Source organism: Parambassis ranga, chromosome 22 (assembly GCF_900634625.1).
Source record: "Parambassis ranga chromosome 22, fParRan2.1, whole genome shotgun sequence".
NCBI lineage: Eukaryota > Metazoa > Chordata > Actinopteri > Ambassidae > Parambassis > Parambassis ranga.
In genome coordinates, this window is record NC_041042.1 from 7570755 (window position 1) to 7598728 (window position 27974).

General features: G+C 44.6%; 1 protein-coding gene across 1 annotated transcript; it reads left to right on the forward strand.

Moving 5' to 3' along the window:
• The first annotated feature begins 719 nt into the window (after positions 1-719).
• On the forward strand, positions 720-27885 carry LOC114427710 (cysteine rich transmembrane BMP regulator 1 (chordin-like)). Its single transcript, XM_028395915.1, has 15 exons — positions 720-1436; positions 5064-5225; positions 5460-5633; positions 12447-12692; positions 15856-16035; positions 17807-18010; positions 18802-18930; positions 19206-19359; positions 21678-21799; positions 22446-22664; positions 23635-23850; positions 24896-25117; positions 25993-26100; positions 26394-26572; positions 26901-27885. The coding sequence occupies exons 1-15, from the start codon at positions 1139-1141 to the stop codon at positions 27090-27092; spliced, it is 2805 nt and encodes a 934-aa protein (XP_028251716.1). The 5' UTR covers positions 720-1138; the 3' UTR covers positions 27093-27885.
• Positions 27886-27974: the final 89 nt, after the last annotated feature.

Genomic DNA, 27974 nt, shown 5'->3' on the forward strand with positions numbered 1-27974 from the left:
GTGCTGTCATTAGATCCAATGACGGCAACAATTCACAATCTGGATCCATCTGATTTTGAGTGGGCTTCATGAGTTATTATACATTGCGAGCTCTGACAGCTAAATGGTGCTTCGATCCTGTGACACTGTCACAATATGCTTCCAGCTGTGCCCACTGCCCACACCCACAAACAGACCATCATCTGGCAATGTAAGCACATAAACAGTGCTTCAACAAACATCGGGTGACCTTTTACCTTCCAACAGCCATCTGCCTACACAATCAGACACCTACAAACACAAGTAAGCACACATACGCTGTGGGAAGATACATGGCCTGGAGAATGGGTTATATTATGTTTGATTATGGGGCGTTGACACACTTTATTGTAGAGATAGTAAACAATAGGCAGAGAAAAGAGCCATAAATGAAGTCTAAATTAAAGCAACCTCATCCTCCACTGCATTCTGCATCAGATAATTAGTACTGAGTTCAATTCATAATACATTTTATTAGAGAAATTTTAACCAGAAAGTCTGCCTTATTTATAGTGTATCAATAACCTTAAACAAGCTGATAAAAGTTAAAGGTCGAACTACAAAGAAAGACATTCAAAGTTGCATCATTGCGCAACAGAGACAGTTTGGCGAGCAGGGAGAGATCAGTTCAAATCCTCCCTCCTTTCGCTCCTTGTGAGTGGTCGGTGCCCGTGTCAGTCAGGGGGAGGGGTGCACCGCTAATTTCTATATGCCTGCATGTCAATTTAGAACTCTCAGATTGCGTTTTGTGTGTGAGTGTGTCAGTCGCAGCAGCCCTCAGTGGACGTCCACAGGCTCGCGCTTGGATTTCTACTGTCTGTAGCCCACTGAGACGCGCAGGACGTGCGTTTACCTGCTTACACAGAACCTCAGGCTTTGGATATTGCTGCCACTTAAAACGCATCCGCACACTTCTGTCTCGTGGTGTATTTGCGTCTGTAAGTGCGCTGCTGCGCAATAAACTGCTCGTCCGACGGGAGCATTTTGACAAAACTTTAAAAGAAGATTTGGCAACTTTGGAGATTAATCTAGTGACGTGCATCGCGTGGAGTTCATGTGTTTTATTATCTGACAGGAGCGGATCATTTCTCTGGAAAACTTACCGTGGGGGGGTTTAATCATGTTCAGCAAATGCTCTTTTGTGTTATTGAATGTCCTCTTTCTGGTGCGGGCGCTCTCGGCTCATGAGTGCACGCCGTGTAACCTCCGGACTTGTCCCGTCAAACCCCAGCATGGTTGCGAGGGTGGCCGTACCTTGGCCAGGGATCCATGCGGATGCTGTGATCACTGCACCCGGCGTGAGTGGGAGCCCTGCGGCGGTCAGGATTGGACGCACGGCTACTGCGCCCTGGGACTGACCTGCGCCTCCCTCAACAAAACTGGAGCTGCTACCATCCCTGAAATTGGAGTGTGTAAAGGTGAGCAGAGCTCCATGTTTATGTGTTTTCTTAATTAAATCATAAGCAGCGACTCAGTGGAGCGTGTCAGTGAGCAACAAGCAAGCATTAGGTACCAGCCGGGCAGCCATCCTCCTCTTTAAGGTTGCTTCATTCCGTCACCATTCAAACGTCAGTTAAACTGCCTGGTTCAGTGGTTGCCTTGTCTTTGGCTGGTTGGAGCAGCTCCCCAGGTCTGAGGGGCTCCTGACTGCCAGGAGAGGAGTCATGTTCAGATGCTGCTTCTTCTCCTCAAAGCTTCATTCACTCTTTGCTCAGAAGCATGACAGTAGACCTGGCAGCAGTCATTTGATAACTGTTCTCCTGTGCCTTTTTGGCAAACACATTTAATGATTTGATTTTTAAGACTGATATTAATACTATTACTAATTGGATGGATTAGCTCTTTTCCATATTGTTTGCATGACAGGCTCTGTGGTTGGACAGCATGATTCCAAAAGTTTCGATTTCAGTTCAGTGCCACAGTATTCCACTCCTGCTGAGCAGAGCAGGGCTGTTACACAGTGGATGTGCTCATTTTACGCACAATTTGAGCAACATTCTGAACTTCAAAGAAACACGTCGGGTATCATGTTCCTCATTGAGAATGAATAGGTAGCAGTTACCTTTTCCCTAAGGTACAAATAAAGCAGGAGCCCCCACCTCAGCCCCTCCACCTGTGCTCTGTTTAGCCTGTTTCAGGATGATTGAAGAGGACTGACAGGACTGTAGAAGAGAGTAAGCAGCCCTCAGTGGGTGTCTGGATCTCCTGACCCTGCCCCTTCATCATCCCTCTGTGGGGTGGTCCAAGTCGGGGCTCCACAAGGATTTTTCCAGGGGTCTGCAACACCCCAGCCATCCCCAGGAGACACTGCTGCTGATTGTGCCTTGTCTGAAGGACATCTCCTCTCCAAATTAACAGCTTTGGAATGAGCCAAAGACCTAATGGCTCCTCTGATTGAGTCATACCTCTGGCCCTGCTGCTGCAGGGGCCTCAGAGCATGATGCTGACCTCTAAATCAGACACACGTATACACACAGCATCAATATCCCAAAGGGTCTAGGTGGGGGTAAATCAACACCTCCCAGTGTGTTTTCAGGGGCCACAGTAGGCAGGCTGCTGGAGGCTGATCCCTGATTTCCCTCCTCAAGCTGCAAAGGTCTTAAAATGATTAGACCTGCAATCAGGAGCAGGAGGTAAATGTTTCCGCTTTTCTGATCCCCTGCTTTTCTGCTCACAGTATGATTTTCTGGGTGGCCAAAATCAGTTAGTGTTGAGATGAACAGCTTCATAATATAGTTGGCACAGTGAGAGGGATACCTTGGTTTTTGCAAAAGCTCCACAAGTCACACTTGAGTTATTCAGACGTGTTTGTAGGCGTATGCAATACGCAAGATACTTGTATCTAAAAAGAATTAGAAAAGTTCAACAAGGGAAGTTTTTTCAAACCATGTGGCCTGTAAGCTTCACATCATAGAGAAAGTCCAGAAAATGTTTGTAGCTTACCAGAAATGTTGAATTTTAGTTAATTTAATGAAGGATGTTCGCGTTTAAGCATCTATGCTTCAGTCAAGTGACATATGCACCTGCTCTGAGGAGATGTCACCTCAACCTCCCACCTCATCATATCTGCTTCAGCCTTTCGGTCAAATGAAATCAGTCAATCTAAAGGATTTGTTGTCATTGTTTTCTTGTGTTTGTCCTCCCACACCAAGTTCTCTCGAGTTCCAGAGACACTTAACATGCCACGGTACCCGGTCTTACAGGGACGCTATGTCCGCTGCACTCCTTCACATGCCTTCTCCTTCTCCCTTCCTCTGGTATTATCTAATGTTTCAAAGACTTCCTTTTTAGCTCGCTATCAGCCACTGGGCCTCTAGAGGTCAGCTTACCCATCCTGGCTCTGGATGCCAAGACAAGCAGTCTCAGTGGCTGAAAGAGGAATACCCCTGGGCTGAAGCCACAGGCTCTGGGGCTCGAGTCATGCCAGGCCAGATAACAGATTGCCAGACTAGACCAGAACAGACTACAGGGTACAGGGCTGAGGCAGCTTAGGACAAACTGGGGTCAAACTAAAATTAGTTTAGGAAACAATGTCCTCAGTGTGCAGGCTTTCATTGATTGTTTTGACTCCTACCTCCTTCCCTACATGCCAGATTTAGCACCCCACACAGTCAGGCGCTACCACCATCTCAAATGAAAATACCCTCCCAGGCACAGGAAAGCCTCAGAATGGAAAAAATGTGAAGGAGAGGATCATTTTAAGGTGAAAGGAAATCACAGAGAGAGTTTTTGGTGTGCTTTATTGAAAAGGCTGCTTGTGCTGTGCCACTTCACTGGCTGTCTGGGAGAACGATTAACAGCATGGGCTGGCTCAGGTTAAATGTAATCTTACCTTCACTGCTTTCACTGGCCAGTGTTTACTAAAGTGCTTGAGAGCATCGTCCATCACTGAAGAGTCACCAATATAACCAGCTCTAAACTTTGAGAAAGCATTTATGAGGATACTTTGTTTTTCAGCCACACTGATTCATTTCAACAGTAAATTTGACCACAGTAAAAGATGTGGGTATCTGTTTTAAATTAATATGAATCAACATATGTCTTTTATCATCATGCTTTTAAAAGCAACAGAGTTTCATTTCTTTTCAGTCACTTTGAGTCATCATTATTGTTTCTATAAACTCTAGCTGGGTATTCTCATTTTACAGGTTGCATTTCAGGTAGGATCACTGCAGTAGTCGGGAAAATACATTAGATGTACTCCTGTTTATGTTTGGTAGTTAAACCTTTAACACCTTTTCCCCTGGTGTGTTGTTCTGGTGCGGAGCTGTTTGGAGAAGTAAGCCGGAGTATTATGATAAGCTCCGATCACGCTTCCACACTGTTGATTTGAGGCCCAGAGGCTAAATGCATGGGAAGGGGGTGCCCTGTGTTACAGTTTGTCTCATCCTGTTTACTCTGCTGCCTGTCTTACTGCACTTGGACAGCTATGAAGAAGGGTAATTTGATGGTATATTTGTGTTTATTCATGCATGAATGGGAAAGAAACACTATGGTTAATGTGTATGTTGGGGCCCTTTAATCCCAGGGTCTTGGTAGATATTCCGCTCACACGGCTCTAATGTGACACTTCTCTCCCTCATACATTCCTTCCTATCTTACAGTTTCATCCAAGTTGCCTTAATCCTTGAGGTGCCATCTTAGTGGGTAAGGCGAAGGAACAGTTATTTAGGTCTGGTGTAAGTGGCCTTGGTTCAGAAGAGGCGTTGCAGCAGCCAGCAGTGATGGAGACCCTGGGAGGGCCCCATGCTGTGGAACAAAAGCAAACAAATGGGCTGAGTAGCTAGAGCAGTGTGGCACAATGAGAAGGGAGGAGGGATGGCAGCTTAGAAATATACTGGTATTGGTTGTGCCAGTGTAATGTGTTGCAACAGAGGCTGTAACCCTGGAACAATTCTGTGAAACAAATCTTGGTTTCTGGCACAATTCACTTTAGCCGTAACTCTGTCCGCTGTTGGTTTCTTCCCATGTAAACTAGCTAAAATGAGTCCAAGTCAGCCTCATGATTTTTTTTTGTCCTCTGTTCTCACTGCCCTCCCCCACAGAACTTCCTGACCATCCAGATGCAGGTCTCGAGGATGAGCGCTGTCCCCTGATGACGGGCTGTGACAGAGCAGGTGGCCAGTGTGTGTGTGATGCACGTCACTCTTGCTTGGGCTCTTTCACATACTTGGACCAGGAAACCTGCATGAAGGCCAGCAAGTCAGGTGAGCTTTCTCCTTTTTCACGAGTCAAAAAGAGAGACACATGCACAGATGAGAGGGAATAATGCCATCCATTGAGAGGAGCTAATCCATAACAGATGTGCCTCGGAGATGACTAATGTTCCTCGCATATTGTAGTGATGACACACATGCTGAGAATTTGTTCAGTGATTCCCGACTCACCATTGATTAGTGCCATTGTCTGTGACTCATTGATGACTGTGGTCTGGGTTTCAGATGGCCGGAGGCACGAGCACCGGGAAAGGCACAGAGAGAAGTACGTGGGACCATCTAACCCAGCGTGTATGTTCTCTGGGTGTAACTTGACCGCCGAGGGTTGTGTGTGTGAGTCTCAGAGCTGCCATCACCACTTCGCCTACATCAACCGCAGCCAGTGCCAGGAAGCCGCAGGTAACCTTTAAATGACCTGCAACGGGAACTGACAGCAGCCGACCAGTAGCTCCATTCAGCTCAAAGTCTCCACAATTACATGATTGCATTTAAACAAAATTGAATTTATTGCACTACATCTTTAGTTGATAAGGGTGTTTCTTGGACACAAACGGCATTCCTTTTGTCACAGCTGATTATGCAGGAGAAGAAGCATATATGAAAACCTCGTTATGCCTCCTGTAATTTCCAATGAGGGTGCCTTTGAAAGCTCAATTGCTAAAAGTTGCGTAAAGGATTTTACAGTTAAACTTTTGTGCCCTTTAATATCTGCATGATGTCAGGGAGAGCTGAAAAAGTGGAAGAGTAGGAGGAAAGAAACTGATCAAGAGTGTACCCCTTGGAAAGAAAACAAGAAGGAAAAAGAGAGAGTGTGAATCTGACAGAAGCAAAAACAGAAGAGAATGTCTACATTTAGAGAGCGGGGGTTTCATCAAAGACTGTTGATGGAAATATGGAGTGTTGGAGATCCTCAGGCAGAGGGCAGAGTCTTGAAGTGAATAGAGTGCAGTATGAATGCTTCCTCTGTGCTCGAGGTGAAAAGGAGAATCTTTTGAATGAAGTAAGTGAATACATGAACGTGTGTTTACCTTCGCTCTTAGCAGCCTCTCTGATTGACACTTCTTAGTGAAAAACATTATTGGCAGATGGAGTTTAGTTTCCACATTTGGATTGTGAGGTGTCTGGTAGATAGGCAGGCGATAAGTGGCGGCTGCCTCCAGAGCGACATTAGCAAAATGGAACTAGAGAGTGAACTCACTGAACCTGTGCATAATGATGGGAAGAACTTACCTTAACACTGCTTTTAGAGTCAGAAACTGGAAAATGTTACTAAAATCTTAGGAGAAATATATATATAATTCAGTACAATTAGTATAGGTGCTGAGGTGAACAGATTAAAAACAGATTTATCTATGTGTTGGAATGCTTTTGAGTTCCCATGAATCAGCATGAGTGTTGCCTTCAGTGTATGCAGTTGGTTAGTAACCATCATGGTGTCCCCCAAAATATATTCAGCTACAAAGTGCCAACTCATGGTTCCTACTCTCTCTATAAAGTGCTGACGTTTCAGATGAAGAATGCCTCTTAAGATAGTCAATACTGTTCCTGGCAACAACCCATGGAGACATACTTGAGTTTGTTTAGTCTACAAATAACTGTGAGGTTATTGGAGCACATCTACAGTACAGCTGTATGGATGTTTGTCTCGAGCCTTTATGCAGTAAATCCCACAGGAAGTGTGCTCATCAAACATTAAATTGTTTAGACATATCATTACGTCTAGCCTTCCAATGAAAGATAAAATATTGGCCTCCTACTTTTGTAACTTGAATGCCTGAGCCCAGTGGATGACAGTTTAAACTGACACCAGTGAAAACTGTAAACAACATTTTTCAGCAGCTTAAAGAGTTCTTACCGCAACACACACACACACACACACACACACATGCCCGAGGGCCCCTCATTAAGTAAGAGACCAGGATGTATGCATCTGTTATGTCTTCAAGTAATATTTGTGCACAGGGAGTGATACACACATGTGCATGCTTGTGTGCGCTGATATATCATCTAATGTGTGTAATGATCTTGCATAGAGCATCTGAGCCTGCTTGTCTGCATCTGTGTTTGTGCGTGTGTCTGTGTGTGATAATTATCTTGTTTGTCTGGATGTCGCGGCAGAGATTTTCCTTTGTCTGTCATAAGCAGGAGCTTCCTCTGTGACCAGATCGGGATTCCATGGTGACTACATCCCTCAGCCGTTTGTTGCTTTTAGACACAGACGCAGTTATTAAGATCTGTGTTAGCGCGCCCTGCCAAAGTGTGACAGCACGTGTATCCCCTTACGTCAGAGCTCTGCGGATGACACTTGCATTTGCAGCAAAGCAGATCGTGTGTCCTAACATTTCTGTGACATTAACCAGCAGAGATTCACAGCTTAGGACCAGTAAAGGACATGCACATGGAAGTGGTTTGTCCTGGCTTTCTTTCACTTTCTCTCTGACTCACTCCTCTGTTGTGACTCACAGTAAGCTGTTTAACTTAACGACTTTTCTGCTTCACCACTGCTCATGTTCAATCACTTAAAGGTGCTTTTAGTGAGACCCTGGTACACAAAATGCTGATGTAATTTGGTTGCACACGTTCAAGTGCACCAGACGTATTTCCCTCATGTCAGGGAGGAAAGAGGATGTGATAAGTGTAGGAGAGGGAGGGGGGAGGCAGACGCAGGAAGATAGGAAATCGCAACTGATTTTGTCCTGGTATTTGTGTCCAGGCCTTAGAGACTTGGTAGGGTGGTGTTTAGTAATTTTACACTCCAGAATGGTTTCCATTTTTCATTCATGATAGGGCCCCTAACTGCTATTCTAAAAGACATTTCTCTGTTGCTCACAGATGAGAACAACAGTCTGCTGCATGTGTTTAGCTGACTTACTGGCATCACCTGATGCTAATTTATGATAAGAAACTGTTGCAAAGCCAAGCTGTGCTATTAAAGCAGTCAGGGCATTTTCTCTCAGGCAAAAAGGATGTGCCTCACATTCATGTGGTAGTTCACAAGCAGTTCATCAGTCTGGGAAATGTTGCCCACTATGACGCCATAGCACCACTGACCGTGCTCCCACAAATCCACTTGCCCACCTATGCTGCCTCCGTCCAGCCTCTCTCTGCCCTTGTGAAAGGACTGTTAGTTCTGCTTGGCTGCAGCCTCTTTGTGGCCGGGCTATTACTGATCGAGCCAGACCGCCACCGGCTGGCAGGGGCACGAGACTTCTCAGTGCCGACTGTTTGTGTGTCGTCTGAGGAAGCTGTGGCCTCGCTGTACCCTACAAGCGGCTCATTTCCCTGTGTGTGTGTGTGTGTGTGTGTGTGTGTGTGTGTAAGGAGTCATTTCAAAGAGGAAACAAAACTCCTGTGTGGCTTTTGAGACAAAGAACTTCCCTCAAAAGCATGTGGGATTGTCAACCCACTCACTACTCTTGGTCAGCCACTAACCAAACCAGGCTGCAATACACCATTAGTAAATGCCAAAACACACACACACACATGAACTCTTATTTCCTGCCTTCATTTGTAGCACTAACCCTCACTCCTTTCACTAAATATGCACCTAAAAATCTCATCGTATGGCCTCAGTCATAACTATGATCAAATCAAAGCCACCACAGCTGCAGCCCAAGCCAACTCCTGATGTTCCCTGGCACGTTTCTTCTATCATCATTCTTTTACTTTGAAAGGGAAAAGATCTTTGTGGCCAGTGTCCATACATACATAACTCAACAGGCTCTTCCACAATTTATTCAACAGATGTCTACACCCCAGGTCTCCCACAGACAGTACACGTGACAGCTGTTTAGTTTTGTTTTCCATTGCTTAATGTATATTTCTTTGGAGCTTTTCTTATGTGTTTAGTGCCAGATACAACAATAGGCCATACACTGTGGTGTTCTCATGTTTGACAGGAGTCTCTCAAGCTCTCTGTCAGTGCTCTTATCTGATGGCGAGGAAAGGGTCAGCTTCAGTGGAATGTACACTTGAACACACAAACATGCATGAATACAATGTACAAGTGTACACCTACACGTGGACGTTCTCATTACCTCACCCTAACACACTGATTCACAGCTGCTGCGGTGTTGCTTAGGACCCACAGATCACGTTTTTCATCTGCAAATATTTAACCACAGAGTGAGAGAACACGGAGTGCAGGCAGCAGACACAGGGCTGCCGGCTGCTGCATGCCTGCGCCCCGCTACTCTCTCACCATAGCGTGAAGTTCCCACACAGTGTTTCTACCTGGTGACCTTGTCTCTGCCTTTTGCCCTGGACCATCTCTCAGACATGCTCCTTGGTCCTCACACATATACTCACAAACACACATGGCGAACAATGCAGACTTTCTCAGCTGGTAACTGATGGTGGGCGCGGGGCCAGGCCCCCACAGCTTTATGTGAGAGAGGGCCCTGATGTGTCCCTTTGCGGAGCAACTTTATAAAACCTGAGGACAGACCAGAAACCCACGGAGGGCAGCTGGACTGAGACAGCTTTGTTCTCTGCTGACTTGTTTCCAAAGTCAGTCGGTGAACAGAACTCACATTGTGCGCTTTTTCCATGAGTAAACTCAGGCTGTCAACACAGCCTCCTCTGCCTGGTCGAGCCGCTCTGGTTGGGGGAAAGACTATGTCCCTTGTACCCAGGCTTCAAGGAAAGAAAAACCCATTTAGAATGGAGAATTTTTTTCTTCAATGAGCTGCCAGAAATGCATATATTGTTTACAAAAGAGACCATTATGTAGTAATGAGGCAATTTCACCATTTCCAGATCAGCATCAGGTGTGTGTGTGTTGCAGGTTGTACATGGGGGTCAAAGGTTTTCCATTCTTTGCTATCTTACAGTTGTAAAAGAGCACATGTTGCCTAATCTGCAAAGAGAATTTATCAAGCATACCAAATCAGGACTTGTGTTTGTGCAAGCTGGAGGAGAGCCACCATTGTGATACAAAGATTGGCTCTGTGGTCGCTGACTCACTAATTACAGTCATTTATGCTAAGAGATAGAATACAAACAGAGCAGGATAAAATCCATTTACTGCTGACTTTTTCCATCCTCTCTGTCTGCCTGTTGTCTTTATAATTGTGCCAGCTAAAAATTATATTAATTGGACCTGCAAGGGCTGGACCACTTCCACGGATGGATACAATTCTTTTCATTTGAATGACAATGGTGTGTCTGCCAGCTGCTTTTCCCAGCGCACTCTAACCCCAGCCATTATCACAACTGAAAGAGTAATCAGCCTTCTCTGGGGTACATACAATGCACAGAAAGTGTTTTTCAGTGCAGAACCTTGTGCAAGATTGTCCCGGGGCATTTTCTGTGGCTCTGAAAAGCTTGATGTTTTCATATGCAAAACCAGTCTTCAACTGAGCAACGGCAGACTGCGTTAGACTTTATTGGGAGTAAAACATTTGCCAATCAGCCTGTCCAACTGAAGTTTATTTAACTCCGGCTTAGGAATTAGTCCAAAAACCGTTAAAAGGTTCGTAGCGTTCTTTAATTCTGGGGTTTTCCCTCATTTTCTATGACACCATTCAGCTAGGAAGTTTATCAATGAGAGCTTTGTGGCGGTCCTCACTGTTCCCAGGTTGCATGAGTAAACAGTACAGTACAGATACCTCACACTCCTGCTCTATTTATCTGGGGCCAGAAAAATTCAATGTTTCCCTTATCCTCAATTTCATCTGTCAGTTATGTTACCCCCACCTGCCAAAATACAGCACACAGTCTTAGAAACCCTCTCCATGTTTATTCTAGGTCAGACAGACATCAAACGGCTAGTTTTCCGTACCGTCTGCAGAGCATCCGGGAAAACCAGAGAATTCATTCTATAAACCGGAATGAAAGAGAATATACAGGATGATTCGTAGGTTTGGTTCTGGAGCTGCGGACTGGCAGAGCAAAACCGTTATCAGGGCCTGAGGAGTCTGGAGTCCCAAACCGCTCGCCGCTTCCCCATCCTGTAGTAAAACTCAAAGGGATCCATTTACCAGTCTTCAAATGTCAGTGATGAAGCACATCCTCTGAGAGACTCGTGTTGCGCCACCGAGCCAATCTGGGAAGGCCATCAACAAAACTCAGCCTCTGGAAACATTACCAAAACCCCAAAGCACTGTTACACAACCTCAGCCTGCATCATTCCCTCTCCTCAAAAACCAGATGTATGCAAAGATTGTCAAATATTTTTCATAATTAAATCATAATTAAACTTTCTTTTTTAAGGCAGTCATTTGTTGACACATTTTCTCCTTGATGATTTAAACGATATATATGCAATTATCATATTTTCCTCACTCTCGTATATAATCCCTACACTAGTCTTTTTTCTCTTTCTGGATTTCCTGACGAAGTGTATCTGCTGTGATTTGGGAAATGACTCAATGATTGACAATAATAGTACAGGGCATGAGCCCCCAGAACCTTCTTTCTGCCTGTCCTATATACATTACAGCAACACTGAGAACCAAAATAAACACTAGTTCCAGTAATCCAATATTTGTATGGTCGCTACTGTTCTCATACAATATCTGCAAAGAGGGGCGCTCCACTTTTCTTTTCCTGAACAGGATCCAAAATACACCCCTGAGCCCCTTGCCAGATTACCAGTACCCCTGCGCCTCTTTCCATGGCTAACAAGGGGTATCAGAGCTATTATGTTGGCTCTGGCAGATGGATATACAAACACGTCCTGGTATGCTTAGTGGAGCGGCGATTCTAGACTGGCAAAAAAGGGAAGCTCTGTTGAAGGTTGGCTGTGGTTAATGACTGGTTTTAGTGTCTGAGGGACTGTTTGGGTTGTGAGCCAGTCAAAGCTAGGCTTGGTGGGATCAGGGGGCCCGTAGACAGGATGTGCAGAGAGCCTTGTCGTGTCGAGAGAGCGCCGCTCTCACTTATTTGACAGGATGCTGTAAAGCTGTCACAGACTGAAGTGGGGATCTGATGACTGTGCAGAGAGTTTGTGTCGGGTGTCTGTGTGAACTCAGTCTTTGGTCCGTAACACGAGTAGCTGAGTTCTGAAGTGGCTCAACTGACACTGCAAGGAGGCAGCTCTCACATACTCACAACCCCTGCTTCACATAGTAGAACAGTGCTGGCACTGTCAGAGCCAGAAGCAGCTGAAAGTGGTGTTACCATATGTGTCCCTTTTTACAGTTATGCATGTATCTTCACACATCTGTATCTTCACGTGCACATGCATCCCTGTCTGTGTCTGTTTTGCAGAGGAGCTGAGGTGTGCTGGTGTGACGTGTCCTGCTCTGCAGGTGCCCTCCTCCTGCCCTGAGGGCTCAGTCCTGACCAAGAGTTACACGCCCCCTGCTGGTTGCTGTCCCTCCATACCACCTCAGTGCACTTGCGACCTCCGTGCCTGCCGCAAGCCCCAGTGCCCGAGTGGACAGCATCCCGTTGCACTCAGTCAGGCCAGCGGACAGCCGGGAGACTGCTGCGACGTCTTTGAGTGCCAGAAAGGTGATTGCACCGCACACACTCAGATTTCTCTCCAACTAAGACAAACAATTGCACAGTTGGTGTGAGATTCATCGCTCTTGAGAACCCAATTATTTTCCTCAGTGTAAGGCTTTCCTCCCTGCTGACCAAATATCCACAGGAAAAAGGAAAGTTGCTGATCGGATAATTACTGCTGGGCTGTTTATCAGGCGGGACCAATGCCTCTCAGGGTTCAAAGACATTTTTCAGGGTTGTACCCAGAAATAATTCTAGTGCCTCAAAAGATAATAAAGATAATTGGTCTTTCAAAGCAAATGGCAAGTCTGAAATATGCTTGTGCACAATTTTGTTACCTGGGGAAAAAGAGATAGAGGGAACGAGAAGCAAGATATAGAGACCTTACTCTGCCACAGTTCAGGTTCAGAGGCAACCAGGAGAGTCAGGAAGCCAGTGCCGGGGAACTATTGGTCTGTTTACTCTGCGCTCCCAACAAAAATTTGCTGTTTTACTAACGGAACACATTCCCATTCTGGCCCCTCCACATGTATAAATGAGTGCCGTGTCCTGGAATTAATGGACTTAACAAGCCCAGTGACCAGAAAAGTGCTTAGGCTATGAATTTGCTCAACAGAAGTGCAGTGTCAAAGGGTTCCTGTCTGGTCACACGTCCAAAGGGAAAAGGTTCAACAGTTCATTGATGGGAATGCTTTTTATGTGCTCCAGTCTGCCAGTGGGGAGGGTAATCGAGTCCGGCAGGCCGGCGGGGGCTGAATGGCAGCCGTGGGGGCCATGGGATCAGTGTTTTGATAACAAGTGTCTGCTGCTCTTTGGGCCTGGTGCTTGATGCCTTTTGTGCTGCCCCTACTGTCCGTTAGGCCTGCATGACTGCGTGCCGTGTCAGAAACCTCCACAGACAGGGACATGGACAAGGACACGCACAGGGCACCATAGTCAACTCCACAGTCCTGCAGAATCTTGGCAACATCTTGGTAGTTGTTTTCAAATACCATACCTATCCTGTAGTGGAACACATTTTAACATGCCCCTGTATTGTATGTCTGTGTGAGGCTTGGACTGATTAACTTGTTTCCATTGCCCACTTGGCTGCAAGCTGATATTTAGTCAGGGACAGTGTGTGCAGTGACAGTGAGCCCCACCTGTGTGTTTTGGCCTCAATCAGTCCCACATTTGGCTGAAGAACAGCTGTATCTGTGTGGCAGGGCAAACCTGGCAAGACCATGCTGACCTGATGTCATATGATGTTACAGATAATTCTGTTTAGTAGTGATCTGCTGTTTATCAACACTTTTGGCTGGCACATATATTCCCTCTAGTCAGCCATGAATACAGATTAGTTTGAGGACTGCACATGTTCTGTTGAGATTTACTCCGGCGTTAAGCAATAATGCTGAGATCACCACACTAATGGTTTTCAGGGAGCTCAGCTTGAAGTTGTTATAAACACAATGTGTAGAGCAGCCCTGCCTGTCCCACAGGTTGATAAGTGGTTGTGTTTATGACTCATATTTCTACTTCAGCATCTTGATTTTTTTTTTTAAGCCGGTTACTTTAACTTGGATTTTAATAAATGCAGCCATTATTTATCTCTGGCAAAAGTTTTGCCTCTCGCTGTGGTTTTGCTTTACATGCCTGTAAACCACAAGAAGCACCAGAATGACAGTCCATTATGAATGATTTAGACTTGGGGTCAGTGTTTTATGGCCCATCCATCTCCACACCTCAATTTGGAGAATAAACATCACAAAGCATGAATGGAATTTAGACTCAGTGCCGCAAGTTGTTTTAGGGATTACCATTAACAAACACTGCGGAAATCACATGTGAGCATCCCCTCATGTGACTTCCTATTGCTTCTGTGAGCGTTAAAAACCTGTTGTCTTGCCTTTTGATTTCGGCCAGCTAAAGTGCTTATTGCATTTGCTCTGCTTGGTTTTGCTGCATGCAAAGCGGGAAGGCAGGAGTACTGAATGAGAGAGGAAATTACAGAAAAATGGCAAGAAAGAGAATAAAGGATCAACAAATCCCCACTGCATTTTCAACTCAGCTGGCACACCTGCTATATATTAGAGTGCAGCGCTGGTTGTCGGGAGGCATGGGGTCATTGGCGCAGACACTTTTGAGTCTGCACTCAAAGGTATGGCGTACAGATGCCGCCGTAACCTCAGCTAGCGTTTATAGAAACCGCTGCCCCCACATCTGTTTGCATCTGTGTGCCGTATTTACTGGTCTAACTAGCATAGCTGCTCTTCTTATGGGGCTGGAGACTTTTCTTACATAACCACACTGTCTCACTTCCCTCAATGCTGGAGTGTGCTAGATGAAAACTTACTGTGTGGTGAGGTCAAATGTTATAACGTTGAGTCAACCAAACCGCTGTGGTGATTGTGAACGTGTAATCTAGTATTACCATTGAGATGTCATGCTGTAATCTTCCTGTTTCTTTAACCACAAAACTACCATCATTAATTCAGAATGATGTAAAACTGGTTATTTTCAGGCTTGTTTTCCTTTTACACATAAAAACATATGCATGGATTCAAACACATGCAGTTCAAGGGCACATGTTCTGGCTTTACCAAGCTTATTGCCCATGCACAAGATCAGACTATAGTTTTTGGTGCTGTAACTAAGCTCATTTTATTTCATAGTTGGGGGAGTGCAGCTGAAAGAGGTTCTAAATGCTTTGATGCTTTTGGAAAAGACAGGCCAGAGCATTGATTCACTCCACCTGCCACCAGCGCACGGAGCCCAGATTCTGCCAAAGACTCAGACCCACTACTGTTTTCTTTCACTCTGCACTGCAAGAGCACAGAGCCTTTTCAAGAGTTGATAGATCCCTGTGAAATTCCTTCTGGTGGACTTTTATTGTCTGCTAAATGCCATTTTTACCCCCAGGCCGAACCTCGGCCATCAGAGTCTACCTCAGCACCATTTGGTTCAGATTAATATTTCTATCAACAATCATAAATGAGAGCATGTTTATGAATCTGTAAATGATTGTAAACAGTAAAAGCTGTTCAAGGTTGACATTTTTGCATTGTTCTGTTTTATAATCATGAGGAGAAAGTTCTGGTGTAATTCTCGTGCAAAATGTGAGGGACACCTGGCAGAACGTATAACTAACGTCTGTCTGATTTTTCTTCTGTCTTGCTGTTCTCCTTAGTTTCTCCCAAGTGTGTCCACAATGGAAAGGAGTTCTCAGAGGGAGAGGTGTACCGCATGGACCCCTGCTGGCTGTGTCAGTGCCGGGGAGGAATCTCCTTCTGCTCCAAGGCAGAGTGCGCTGAGCTGGACTGTGAAAATTTCTACATCCCTGAGGGCGAGTGTTGCCCTGTCTGCATAGGTACACATGTTTGCCTTCATATTTTTTGTTGATATTTATATATTACAATTATGCAGAACATTATGGTGCAAAAACAAAGTGTCCCTGTACCTCCACCGATTCTACCTTAATGGCTTCTTCATGTAACCAGCTTCCATGGTTGTTAACATACCTGGCCTGTAAGAGGCACACCGAAGAGCCAGGGCTAGGGATTCATTTCCACTGGGCAGACTGAAGAACATAAAAGCTCTCTTTCAGTGTGTGTGGGGCATGGCTTTGTAAGATCTGAAATCTGGCTCAATGTGCAGAAAAACATGTGCTCAAAGCCAGGTAGGGAGCTCTGATACTGTATGTGTATTTAGGATTGTTAAAAAAAACAGCTTGTAGCACACATGGCTTCCACATTACTGTCTACCAGGAGCTTTTGAAAGGAGACGGTAGCCAGGTTTGGCCTCTGCCTGCATGGCTACAGTTGATCAGATGCAAAACAGAGAGGGGGGAGAGGGGAGAAGGCAAAAGAGCGAGAGTTAAGAGGTGATCATGTTAGGTCAGCGTTGGAGGTACACCTGGAATGTGCAGGCGTTTAGATGGTATGGAATGCTTTCATCTTTTACTTATGGAAAGCTGCTCACTCTTACTGCATGACCCTCATGGAGAAGAGTGGTTGTAATTCTAACGATGGATTAGATGTGTTAATGATCGCCTACTTGTGATTACGCTTAAGGCAATCAATATTTCCATGACAATCTATCATACAAAATATATGGATTAACCTTCAGAAAACTGAAAGTTGTTGTTTAGTTGCAAACTAGGCAAAACATACCTGAGTATACACTGGGAGAGAACAAAACACATACTCTTCAGGTTAATTGAGGCCAGATGGACAAAAACTCATCTTCCACAACACAGCTTGGGCCAGAGAGGGCAAACGGGACTTCTATGCACAACACACAGCAACCTTACCCCCTCACACATTATTCGTAAGCCATGCTGAACACATAAACACACACAAATATGTAAGCTCCTTTGTTTTACACTGATACACAAAAAAATGCAGAGACCACCTTGTAACCTGCCTCAAAAACAATTTAAACTGTTTATAGTAAATGGGGAAAAAACACAGTGAGAGCTGAGTTCAGGCATCATACATCACCTCAAGCTGAGCAGAATGGCTTCACTGATTGCCTTTTAAACTCTCCCAAAGTTTATGGCTCCTACTTAAGACTAATAGCTACAGATCTGAACATTTTTAAAGTGCTGTCTTTGCTTTGGAGTGAAATTTATGGTATAAAATATTGGCCTGGCCTTTGACTGCAGGGGTCACAGCTGAAGCTCACGTGGACGAGTGCAGTTTTACCTCAAGTGTAAGTGGACACAGTAAGGACCAGCAGTTATGGATGCTGTCAGCATTGTTCTGTTTCCAAATCTATTCTCAGAACCACACAATAATAACCCAAACTTCATTTCAGCTTAAATCCCTACATATGTTGACACAAAGTCAGAGGCCTCTCCTCACTTATAAATGTAAATAAGCAATCTAAATTCTGCAGTGTTTTCTCCATAGCTCTTGGTCAAAGGCCCATTTCCACATTATTTTTGCTCCCTAATGGAGTATCCAGCTTCCTTCAGCTCTCCTCGTACTCTGTCTCATGTTAATTTGGTTACAGTTAAGACACGCTGGGTGGATTTCATTCATAGTAGCCAAACTACACATGTACCTTTGGTGAGTGTCAGATGAAGGACTCTCCTCTTTACTCAATTTGATCCCACAATGTGCATGTTTCCCACTCAGATGTGGAGTTACTGTCGATGGACAGCACTAAGGCCAGCTGCTGGGTGAATAATAAGCTGCGAGCACATGAGGAGCAGTGGAAAGAGGACGACTGCACCTTCTGCCAGTGTGTGGATGGAGAACCGCACTGCACAGCCATGGCCTGCAAGCAGAGCTGCCAGAACCCTGTGAAGATCCCTGGGGAGTGTTGTCCTTTCTGTGAAGGTATAGAAAGTTGTGTTGGTCCTCAAACCAAATATCATTTGTCTTTTGTATTTATGGAGTCTAATATGCAGCTAATATGAATATGATCCACACATTAGTACACATACCACATGTAGGAGGCTCCTGCGGCTCTGCAGAGGCCATGTCGACATGGGCTCATTAAAGGGGAGGCCACAGAGCATTCTTCAAGCGGCAGGGTTCTTTGTGTTCTTTTATTATCCTTGCCCGCCAAAATGAGACCCACCTGTGTGTGTGTGTGAGGCTATGGCATGCTTTTAATGCAGGAGGTTGCATAATTGAAGTAGATCCCTTTTTTGAGCGTAATTAGTTACAGCTCGTTGGTCTGCTCCTCCCACTGAATGTGGCAAGAGGCGTTTGATGGGAATAGTGACGGCGCTTGTGTGTGTTTATGCGTAGCTTTGTTCCATCTTCATTTATTGTGGCTTCACAATAAAGACTCAAGACGGTTGGTATAGTCCTGGAGTCTCATTTATGTCCAGAGGAGACACTTATTTTCACTGCTAGCCCTCGAGCTGAAACATGCCCTTCAAACACATTCAGTTTATTAATGACAGACAGTTCTGCACAATAAGACAGAGACGTATAATCCCCCTTACAGCGAGACCCACCCTAGTGTAATTGCTCTACATTTATCTGTAATTACTGTTTATATGTAGAGCACTGTAAATAGGTAGCTATTACAGTTGGCACAAATGCGTGACACACACACACATATATAAAAACACAAATTAATTTCCAATTCACCTTGTATCATGTCTTCTGTTCCCCAGAACCATCTTATGAAACAGTCAGCCCCATGCTATGTCCTCCTCTGGAAAACTGCTCCCTGTCAGGGAGTGACTGCCCATATGGCTTCCACCAGGACAAAAATGGATGTCTTCTCTGCCAGTGTCTCAACAGTAAGTTCACCTAAAGGGTTAAAATTTCAGGGAATTACTTTTTGAAGCCCCTGATTAATTGCCTCTGACATGCTGTTTCTTGCTGGACACACAATGTTGTGTTTACCTGTTTGCTAATGCTGGTGTCAAAAGAAAAAAAGCATGGCATCATGGACATGTTGATATTCATCACAACAAAGTTCTCTGTCGCAGGAATGTTTCTGTGAGCAACTCATGTTTTTTTTTTTTCTTTCTTTGATGGATCGATCAGATGACCTCTCTCTCAACTCTTTCAGATGACTCTTGCCCTGACCTTGGAAAATACTGTTCCCTGCAATGCCCAATGGGATACGAGAGGGATGATTTTGGCTGCGAGGTGTGTGAATGCAGTATACCCCCACACAAGTGCCGACCTTTGACCTGCTCTAAGACCTGCCCATATGGATATGTGTAAGTAAACCCGTTGGCCTGGCTCTGCTCGTTTTTCATCTATGTCTGCTTTAAAAGCACAAGTTTGTCAGTCAGGAAAACTGAAACAACAACATTTATGCACATACCCATGTTCATTAACCATGTAAGCAGCTTACCTTTTCAAAATAAGGGCCCTCAATGATTTAAATGTTGAAATCCAATCAGTAAAGTTGTCCTCTTGGTTAATTGCTTGGGTTCAATAAGAAGTTAAGTACTTAATATTATTATGTTCTGACCAGTGCCTGTGAAAAAGGAAGTATTACTGGCTTCTTTTGCAACGGTAGTTAGGACTCCAAGATCAAAAGACCTACTTTGGTGGTGTTTCCCAGGACTCTAAAGCTACGTGTGAGTGTGTAAGTCGTTGTGCGAGTAATTCGCTGTGAGGTCTGCACCAGCCTCTCAGCCCCCTGCAACTCCTTTTCTCCTAATCCCATTTAAACCCAATCAAACATCTGGAAGTGCTCTCTACTGGGATGCTCGCTCCCCAGGCACCACTCTCATTTCATAAATCATCGTCCTGTCTCAAAACAACAATCAAAAACACATCAGGACAAAAGCAGCCTTTATGAAACTTATACAGTTGGGATCCTTCTGATATCTCAACCATGGTCCCTGGAGCCACAGCTCAAGATGGGCCCGATATGTCTGCTGAGGAGAGTAGCAGTAAGGAGAGGAGGATCCTGTGGGCAAAAAGTGGAGCAGGAAGTCCTGGCTTTATCCTTCATAAGCAGCTGTTTAGCTTCTCTCTCAGAAGTCTGAAATCCTCTGAGAGCTTGCCAGCCTCACAATGCAGACCTGTCTTCTCAGTCAGAACCCTTGCATGCAGGCACCACAAAGAAACAAAAAGCACAAAGCATCTTGTGTATACATCTTGTGTATATATATATTGCATGCATTGATGACATACTGTGATGGCAATGTACATATCCATCATTTCAAACCCAGATGAGTGTGTCTTATGTTAACAGTTAAGATGAAGGACGGTTCTTATGGCTGCTCTTAGTGCCTGTACTGTGTTTTCCATTCTTCATAGCTCAAAATCATCACTGTGACCGGACTGGTCATGAATGGCATTCTTCTCGGCATCACAGTCACTGCACTCAGGAGATTGTGCCGAGCAAGCAGTCCCAGGTCGGGGCCCCTCAGTGTCTCCCCAAGCCCCTCTATCCCCCTGGAGCCCAGAGCGCTGCTTGGCATTCCACACACCATCTTTAAACAAAGCCCTGCTCTAAGGTCGCAGCACTCTCTGTATTTGTACAGTGAGGCACTGTCCAGCCTCACTCAGTGTTGTTTCAATAACTATTATTGCTGTTTCAGCATAGATCGGCTCCTCTGTTTGCTGAGGCTTGACGTGCTCTGTCCTCTTTATGGGACGCAGCACTGCATCACAGTTAAAGAGCTTCTATAATTTATGTCACTCTGGCGGATGAAGATTAATAAAGTAATTAACCAGGATTAATGAGGCCACTGCGTAAAACAGGAATCATCACTTACCTGGAGTGAGTGAGTGAGAATGAAAGGGACAGGGTAGGAGGAAGTGTAGATACAGGTCAGTCTTTCATCTTGGTTTTGAGGATTTATCAACCTGCAGCTCATCTATGTTTTATAAGGCAGATAATTGGATCCAACTGCTCTGTTTCTGCAGCTTCTGCACTTCTTACTGTGCTTCTCTCTGTATGAAAGGATTAATGTTGCTTTGCTCTGACAACTAGTGGACTCAAGTTTCTTTCCTGGTCAATTCAGTAAACCCCCGCTTAAACTGTAAATCAGCCATCAGACACCAGGAACCCTTATCTCCCACTGTCTTTTTTGTGTTAACAATCTCTCATCATCCGCCCTTCTCTGGCCACTGCTCACCCATTCCTTTATATGTATGCCAGAGGCTTTTGAAGGAATAAAGCTGGCACTGGGATGAATTGAAAGCATCTGAATTAGCTTTAGATTGCAGCTTCCAGAGTCTCCGGGTTGGTATGATGTGCACATCACAGGGATCTCACATGTTGGCCTTTTATTTGCCCTTCTTCAAAGGGAGCTAATATAGAGAGGAGAAAGCAGGTCCAGATGTTGATTATGCTCTACTTGAGCATCTGGGTTTCACTGTATCACAACACCATAGTTGTTCTACAGATCCTGGAAAAAAAATCCTCCACATGAAGCAATTTTATGCTCTGTTTGAGCTGCCCAGGAATGGCATTGTTTACTTCCTGATGTGATGTTTACTTCCTGACACACTGTCGGGTAAGAGAGTTGTATTCCTGTGAGCCTCTGGCATCATGTTTATGTTTGTAACTCTGCAGGAAGAACAAACATGGCTGTGAGATGTGTCGCTGTGTCAAGTGTCCTCCCTTCACCTGCGACAAGCACTGCGACGATGGCTATCAACGGAACAAGAAGGGCTGCTCCATCTGCATGTGTAAAGGTAGGCAGGAACTACTTGATATTTAACTGCAGTCCCACCTTAGTGTCTGAACTGAGAGCTCTTGTATAAAAGCAGCTTTGGATCTCTGTGACCTTTTGCTGCTCTGCAGTAAGACTGAGACTTCTGTATGTGCTTGTTTTGGTTTATGTTTATCTTTAACCAGGGAATGTGTGTATAGCTCTAATTAGATTCCCTTGGCCACTGAATGCCAGTATGCAGGAGCCATATTTATGGTCCACCACATTTTATTTGATTTTTGCCAATTTAGCTGTATTATAAATATTTCAGCCCAGATACACTTACAGTTTTTGTGTATGGAGAGATGATGAGTGCACCTGGCTCCACATCTAGATAAACAAAGTAACACTATCTAACCATGCTGCAAATAAACCCAGTGTTTACCTGAGTTTTAAGCTTCTGAATCAGACTCTCTGTGGACTGCTAAAATATTTATACATGAAAAAACAACTTGCTTTGCAAATATGATTTTGTTCGTGTGTTGCCCAAACCAAATACAGTTTAGTGTACTCAGCTAGCTCCCGGCCAGCTTACTTATTGTCAGTTGGGGCTTTGATTATCAGGGGATCCAAGTCCTCGGCCACCTACTCATGTGTGCCTTTCCTGTCCTTTCATGTTGTGTCTGTAGAAAGTGGCCATGTGCCAAGCACCACTCTCCCACCTCCGATGCCCAGCTACTGCCTCACCTCCAATGGGCACCGATATGAGGAAGGGGATGGCTGGCACGACGGCTGCCGTGACTGCTACTGCCACTCTGGACGAGAGATGTGTGTGCTCATTACCTGCCCTGTTCCCAGCTGTTCCCATCCAGTTGTCAAGCATGACCAGTGCTGTCCCACCTGTGAGGGTATGTCTGACTCAAACATCAATTTTTTATACACGTCAAGGGATCAGTTTAAATTTAACCTCAGACAACAGTGTAGTTTTTGGCCATGCAGTAACTTTGATTACAGAATGTCTAATGGAGCAAGCACAAACAAACAGCCTTTTTAGTGATATTATTTGGAAGAGTAAATGAGGGGGAATGGCACAATTACTCCCTTTCACCGTTTACACGATGACTTTCTAGTTTTACTGCTTACCATGCACACTGTAGCCTTGCACAGTTTTCCAGTGCAATGAGGGTTTATTGCCATCATTATGGGTGCACTCTCTTTCATGACTTCTTTATAAAAATCCTACTGTGTTTGCAGATCTTAGTGTTTACTTAAAACGTACATTTTAATAAGTGGAATAAACCTTCAAAAGAATTATTTGTTCATTGTTTTCGGTGCTGTCATAATATATTAATATGCAGTATTTTAGGTAGTAATAATGCTTTAAGTTTGAGTTTTGGGTACACACTTGTGTGAGCCTCCTTAAACTTGCAAACATCTCTATCTGTTTCTCTAAAAATGGAAGGCACACCCACCTTTTTATTTATTCCCAACTCACAAGGGATATTTAGGGCAAGTGACTCAGTTGGCTGTTCAAATATTTAGAAGTGAAAGAATGTCTACAACCTTCAAGAAGCTAAGCACACTTTGCAGTCAGGGGACAACAGGCTAACTCTTTGCAGATGTCTGCTACTCTGCTGGACAGAACGATGTTTTCAGCTAAATTAGTGTGAAAAGAGACACAACTTGGACACCATCCCATCACTGCCCAAGGCTTCCTTTTAATGGACAGTGGTCTCCCAAGCATCCTTATTCTGTGACCTATGTTTATTTTTTGAAAAACTGTCATTTGACTTCTATTACAGTTTGGGTTTGGGACTGAATGAAGGGTCGGCCAGAATGCAAATTTAATTAACTGTTTCCTCCTGTCGTCTACTGTAGATGAATCAGGCAGCGGTCAACCAGAGGGGATGGACATGGTGGTGTGCAGAGCACCTGGGGGCGAGTTTTATGTGGAGGGGGAGACCTGGAACCTGGACGAGTGCACACGATGCACCTGTAGGAAGGGACGTGTCTTGTGCGACACTGAAGTGTGTCCCCCAGCTCTCTGTCAGTCACCACTCAGGAACAAGGACACCTGTTGTCATGTATGCCCAGGTAATCAAAAAAACCAGTAGCAGCACCTTCAGGGGGGAAAAAGAAAAGGCTGAAAACTCCAGGAGGTGCCGTCAGAAGTTATTGGCTGAGAAGTATAAAGCTGTTTTGGATATACTATCAGCATGTGGTTTTGGAAGGTCTTGCATGTTGTCGGGCAGTTTTATGTCAGCACACAGACTCATAAAGAAACCAGCCAAGACCGGTTGGGTTTACATAGAGATCCTCCAGGCAGTCAGCACGTGTACTGCTTTCACCCAGCGGCCCACACCGGAGGTTCATCTGACTCTCTAACTGCTGGATGGGCAAGAATGTAACTAATCTTCCTGAATCTGTGCAATCTCTCTAGTTATGGGAATATGGTCTGACATAAATGTCTTGGCAAACGCCAAACCCCATGCATATTTTATTTACAGCTGCACCCAAACATAGTCTCATAGTCTCTCATGCACTTCTAAACAACATATCACAAGCACTCCCAAGCATGAGGACCACAAATCAGCAATGCATGACTGCGCCTGAGAGCTGCTCCTTGAGAATGCCGGCCCTCTTATCGCTGCATCTCCCTTCACAAAAGCAGATTGTCAGAGGCTGGCCTTTGATATATGTATGGGCCTGGTCACCAGGAATGTGGGAATAATACACATCTCACTGACAGGCCCTATGATGTATGCATACAGTAGAGAAGTGCAGCGTGTGAAGTCTTTGGTCATGAAGGGGCCATAGATCTCAGGCCTGCGGGGTCTGATGAGAGGGACTGATAAGGTCTGAGACTGAACTGACATCTGGATTCACTTGTGTTTGTGCTTAACATACAGTAATGCATCTTATCTTGAACACAAACCTAAAGGCTCAGTAACATTTGTGAAAAGAGGTGTTATACAACAGGTTAAAATGCAAGAGTCCTTAAGAAGCTCAGACCGATGTAGGTTCTTCCTTTAAAGCTGTAACCCAGTTTTGCCAGGTTCAAGAGGAAATGGGTCATATTTTGACATGCTACCTCTTGTTTTTTCATCATTAACGTTCTTCACACCTGTGTGTGTAACAGATGAGACTCTGAGCCCCCTGCTTCCAGTGAACAACAGCCAACAGGAGTACTGCATAACCAGCGATGGAGACGTGCTGCTAGCGGGAGACTCCTGGAAGGCCAATGCCTGCACCAGCTGCACCTGCAACAACGGCACCATTCAGTGCTTCTCTCAGCGCTGTCCTGCTGCCAACTGCAGGGTGCCCGTTCTACGCAAGGGCCAATGCTGCCCACACTGTCTCGGTGAGTATTTAGTTGCGTCTCAGAGAAGAGAAAGCAGCCTTTTAGAAAGCATTAGTGCAGGCGGGAATTAAAGTGCTGGGAATTTTGGGGCAATTTTTAAGCAGCTTGGTTTCTTACAGAATGCCAGATGTTTATTTATGAATGATTTATGATAATGATTAAAATAAATGTATTTGGATTTTAATGCAAGTACTTTTTACTGCATGCAAACTTACTTTTATACATTTTGGAAATATTGACTGACTTGCTCTGAAACATGTCCTTGAACATTTGTGCCTTTTTTTTACTTCACAAAAAAGTTTGTACATACTGAAATGCAGTATATGTAACACTTGCACTCACTGTGCAAAACTGCCATCCTTTTTAATAGGTGGCCCCTCTGAGACAAGACACAGCTTGTTGATGTAAAAGTTATAATTCATAATGGTACATTACAAAAACATTCCATGTGACATACACACTCAGTCCACTCAGGGCAAAAACATTCCTCGAGCATCCGCACATTCACACGTGTTTCCTGTCCCCGGCCGAATCGGCCCTTAACACTCTCTCCCTGAAATGGCACAGGAAGGCAAAGTTCCATGTCAGCTGTTCCTATTAGAGGAAAACCACAGCGCGGGTGTCTATTGTTCACCCTGATATGTAGCCGTTTCACCAGGTCTTTTGTTTTTGTTATTTGCCCAGTGGAAAACAGAGCTTTTTACGTAATGCCTTAACAAAGCGGTTAAGTGGAAGTTAAGAGGACAGATCCTATAAACACTGCTTATCAGTTGAGGCACTGGGGAGTTTATACACTAAATCACAGTAGTGCCTGCCATGTATTGCACAACACTGGTCTTACTGGTAACAAAACTTTTTTTTTTCTGTCTGAGCAGAGGTGACGACGTCAGTCCCTTTGACCACCAGTGCCCCCAAGACAACAGCCACTACCACAGAGAAGAGGGTCACCACTGTCACTGTACCACCCATCAGTGCTGATACAGGTACCTGCTCCCTGTCAGTACACTGTATATATGTAATCCCAGTTTAGTCATTTGGCATCTTCGCAGTACTCACCCTGCCAAACCCTGTGAGTGTTTATACTCATGGAGGCTTGATGAACGATATAAATATATTACGCTGGTTGAACTTAAACAATAATGATAAATGGACGTTGGCTAAACAACAAATAAATATCTGCCAAATGTTAAAGCAAATAAATAATCTGTGTTTAGTTTAGATTGCTAAACTGAGCAGAAAAAGGATTTTGAATATCATTCTTGTCTATGTATTGCAGATGCACCACATTTGGGTGACATCTATCCCAGCAACACAGCGATGGCCCTAATTTACCAATCAGCTGCCTGGATCCTGGCAGGCCTCCTCTTGGCCATTATCATTTTCCTCATTGTGGCGCTGCTCATCAACAAGAAGAAGAAGTGGGTGCAGATGTCCTGCTACAGTGCGCCAAAGAAGGTGAGAAGTCACATAAATTACACTGACTCCCTCATATAGAGATAGGTATGTATGCAGAAGATAAGTCAGGGGTGATTCTCCTTGATCTTCCAGATTAACTGTCATGATTATTGGATTAGTGTCCCTTTGCCCTGCACTTTAATCTGGAATAAGATCATGTCATGTTATGAAACCTCCACCAAGAGTGTAAAAAAAATCATCTAGAGTCATGTCTTTTAGAACAAATGAGTGCAACGTAAATTAGTGAGCTGTCACTGTATAATAGCTGTAGCTGGGGATTGAGTTATGGCTCCAGTATAATAACAAGTGTTCTACTCCTCCCACACAGACAGTGATCCTGAAGAAACATGTAAACAAGAATTCAGTGGTCTATATGGAACCTTCCAAGGAGAACAAATTTCAGAATGTGAAGAATGACTGCGGCATCCACTTCTCTCCAGAAATGAGCTCCCCTTGCATTGACAAAATGACCATCCCCAGGGCCAAGCTGAGCATGGGCAACGACTGGACGCCACGCTAAAAAACTCTCTAGCTCAGAGCTGTCCGGCACCTCCCACTCGCCTGCTGTACCTGAGGTGTTAAAGCACACACACCTGGGGTGCTGCCTTCTTTCCACCCTTCTATTTGTGTGATAGTAAAAAACTGAGGATGCTCTACAAGAGACAGAGCTTGTGACCACTGTTTCTGTCATTATGTGTTTAAATTGTGGGTGGAGGGACATGCTGGGAGGTGGATGGATGGGTGGACAAACAAAGGACACAGCCACTCTGGGCTTTCGAGCAGAGGCAGCCACTGAGGCTCCTCTGTCAGAGTCAGACTTTGACTGTGAACGCTGTAATGTTACTACTCATTATTGCCTCTTTTGAAACTGGAACTTTTGAGGCAATAAGAGGAGCATAAAAAGCTTTAGGTCAGGGTTTTGGGCTGTAGTTTTTAAAGGGGGGTGTCGGGGATGCGTCCACCTCCTAAGTTCAACAGTGCTTGATGGATGTAATCATCAGCAGGGAGCCCAAAGGAACTGTGAATCCAGTTGGATCATATCAGGCTTCATATAGACCCCCAGATCCAAACCCCTGCTTTTAGAATGTGTGGTTTCCATTTTAGTTTTGTATATTTCTACAGTATTTGTACTAGATGTAGTGTTGGTCTTGGCCGAGTCTTGTTTTTATTATAAGTGTCTCTCTGGGGCCAGATTGAACCATTTCAAAATGCCAGTCTAAACATTCCCCCCTAACCAGAGCAGGAAGGACACGCTTCCAAGATAATAGCGTTGTTTCTACCTTCAAACAACCGGAGTCATTCCATTTAAAAAAGAAAAAAAAAACTCCAACAACAAACCACATTTCTACAATGAACTGTATGCGTTCACCTTCTTAACTTGTCATCATCTATAATGGTCACC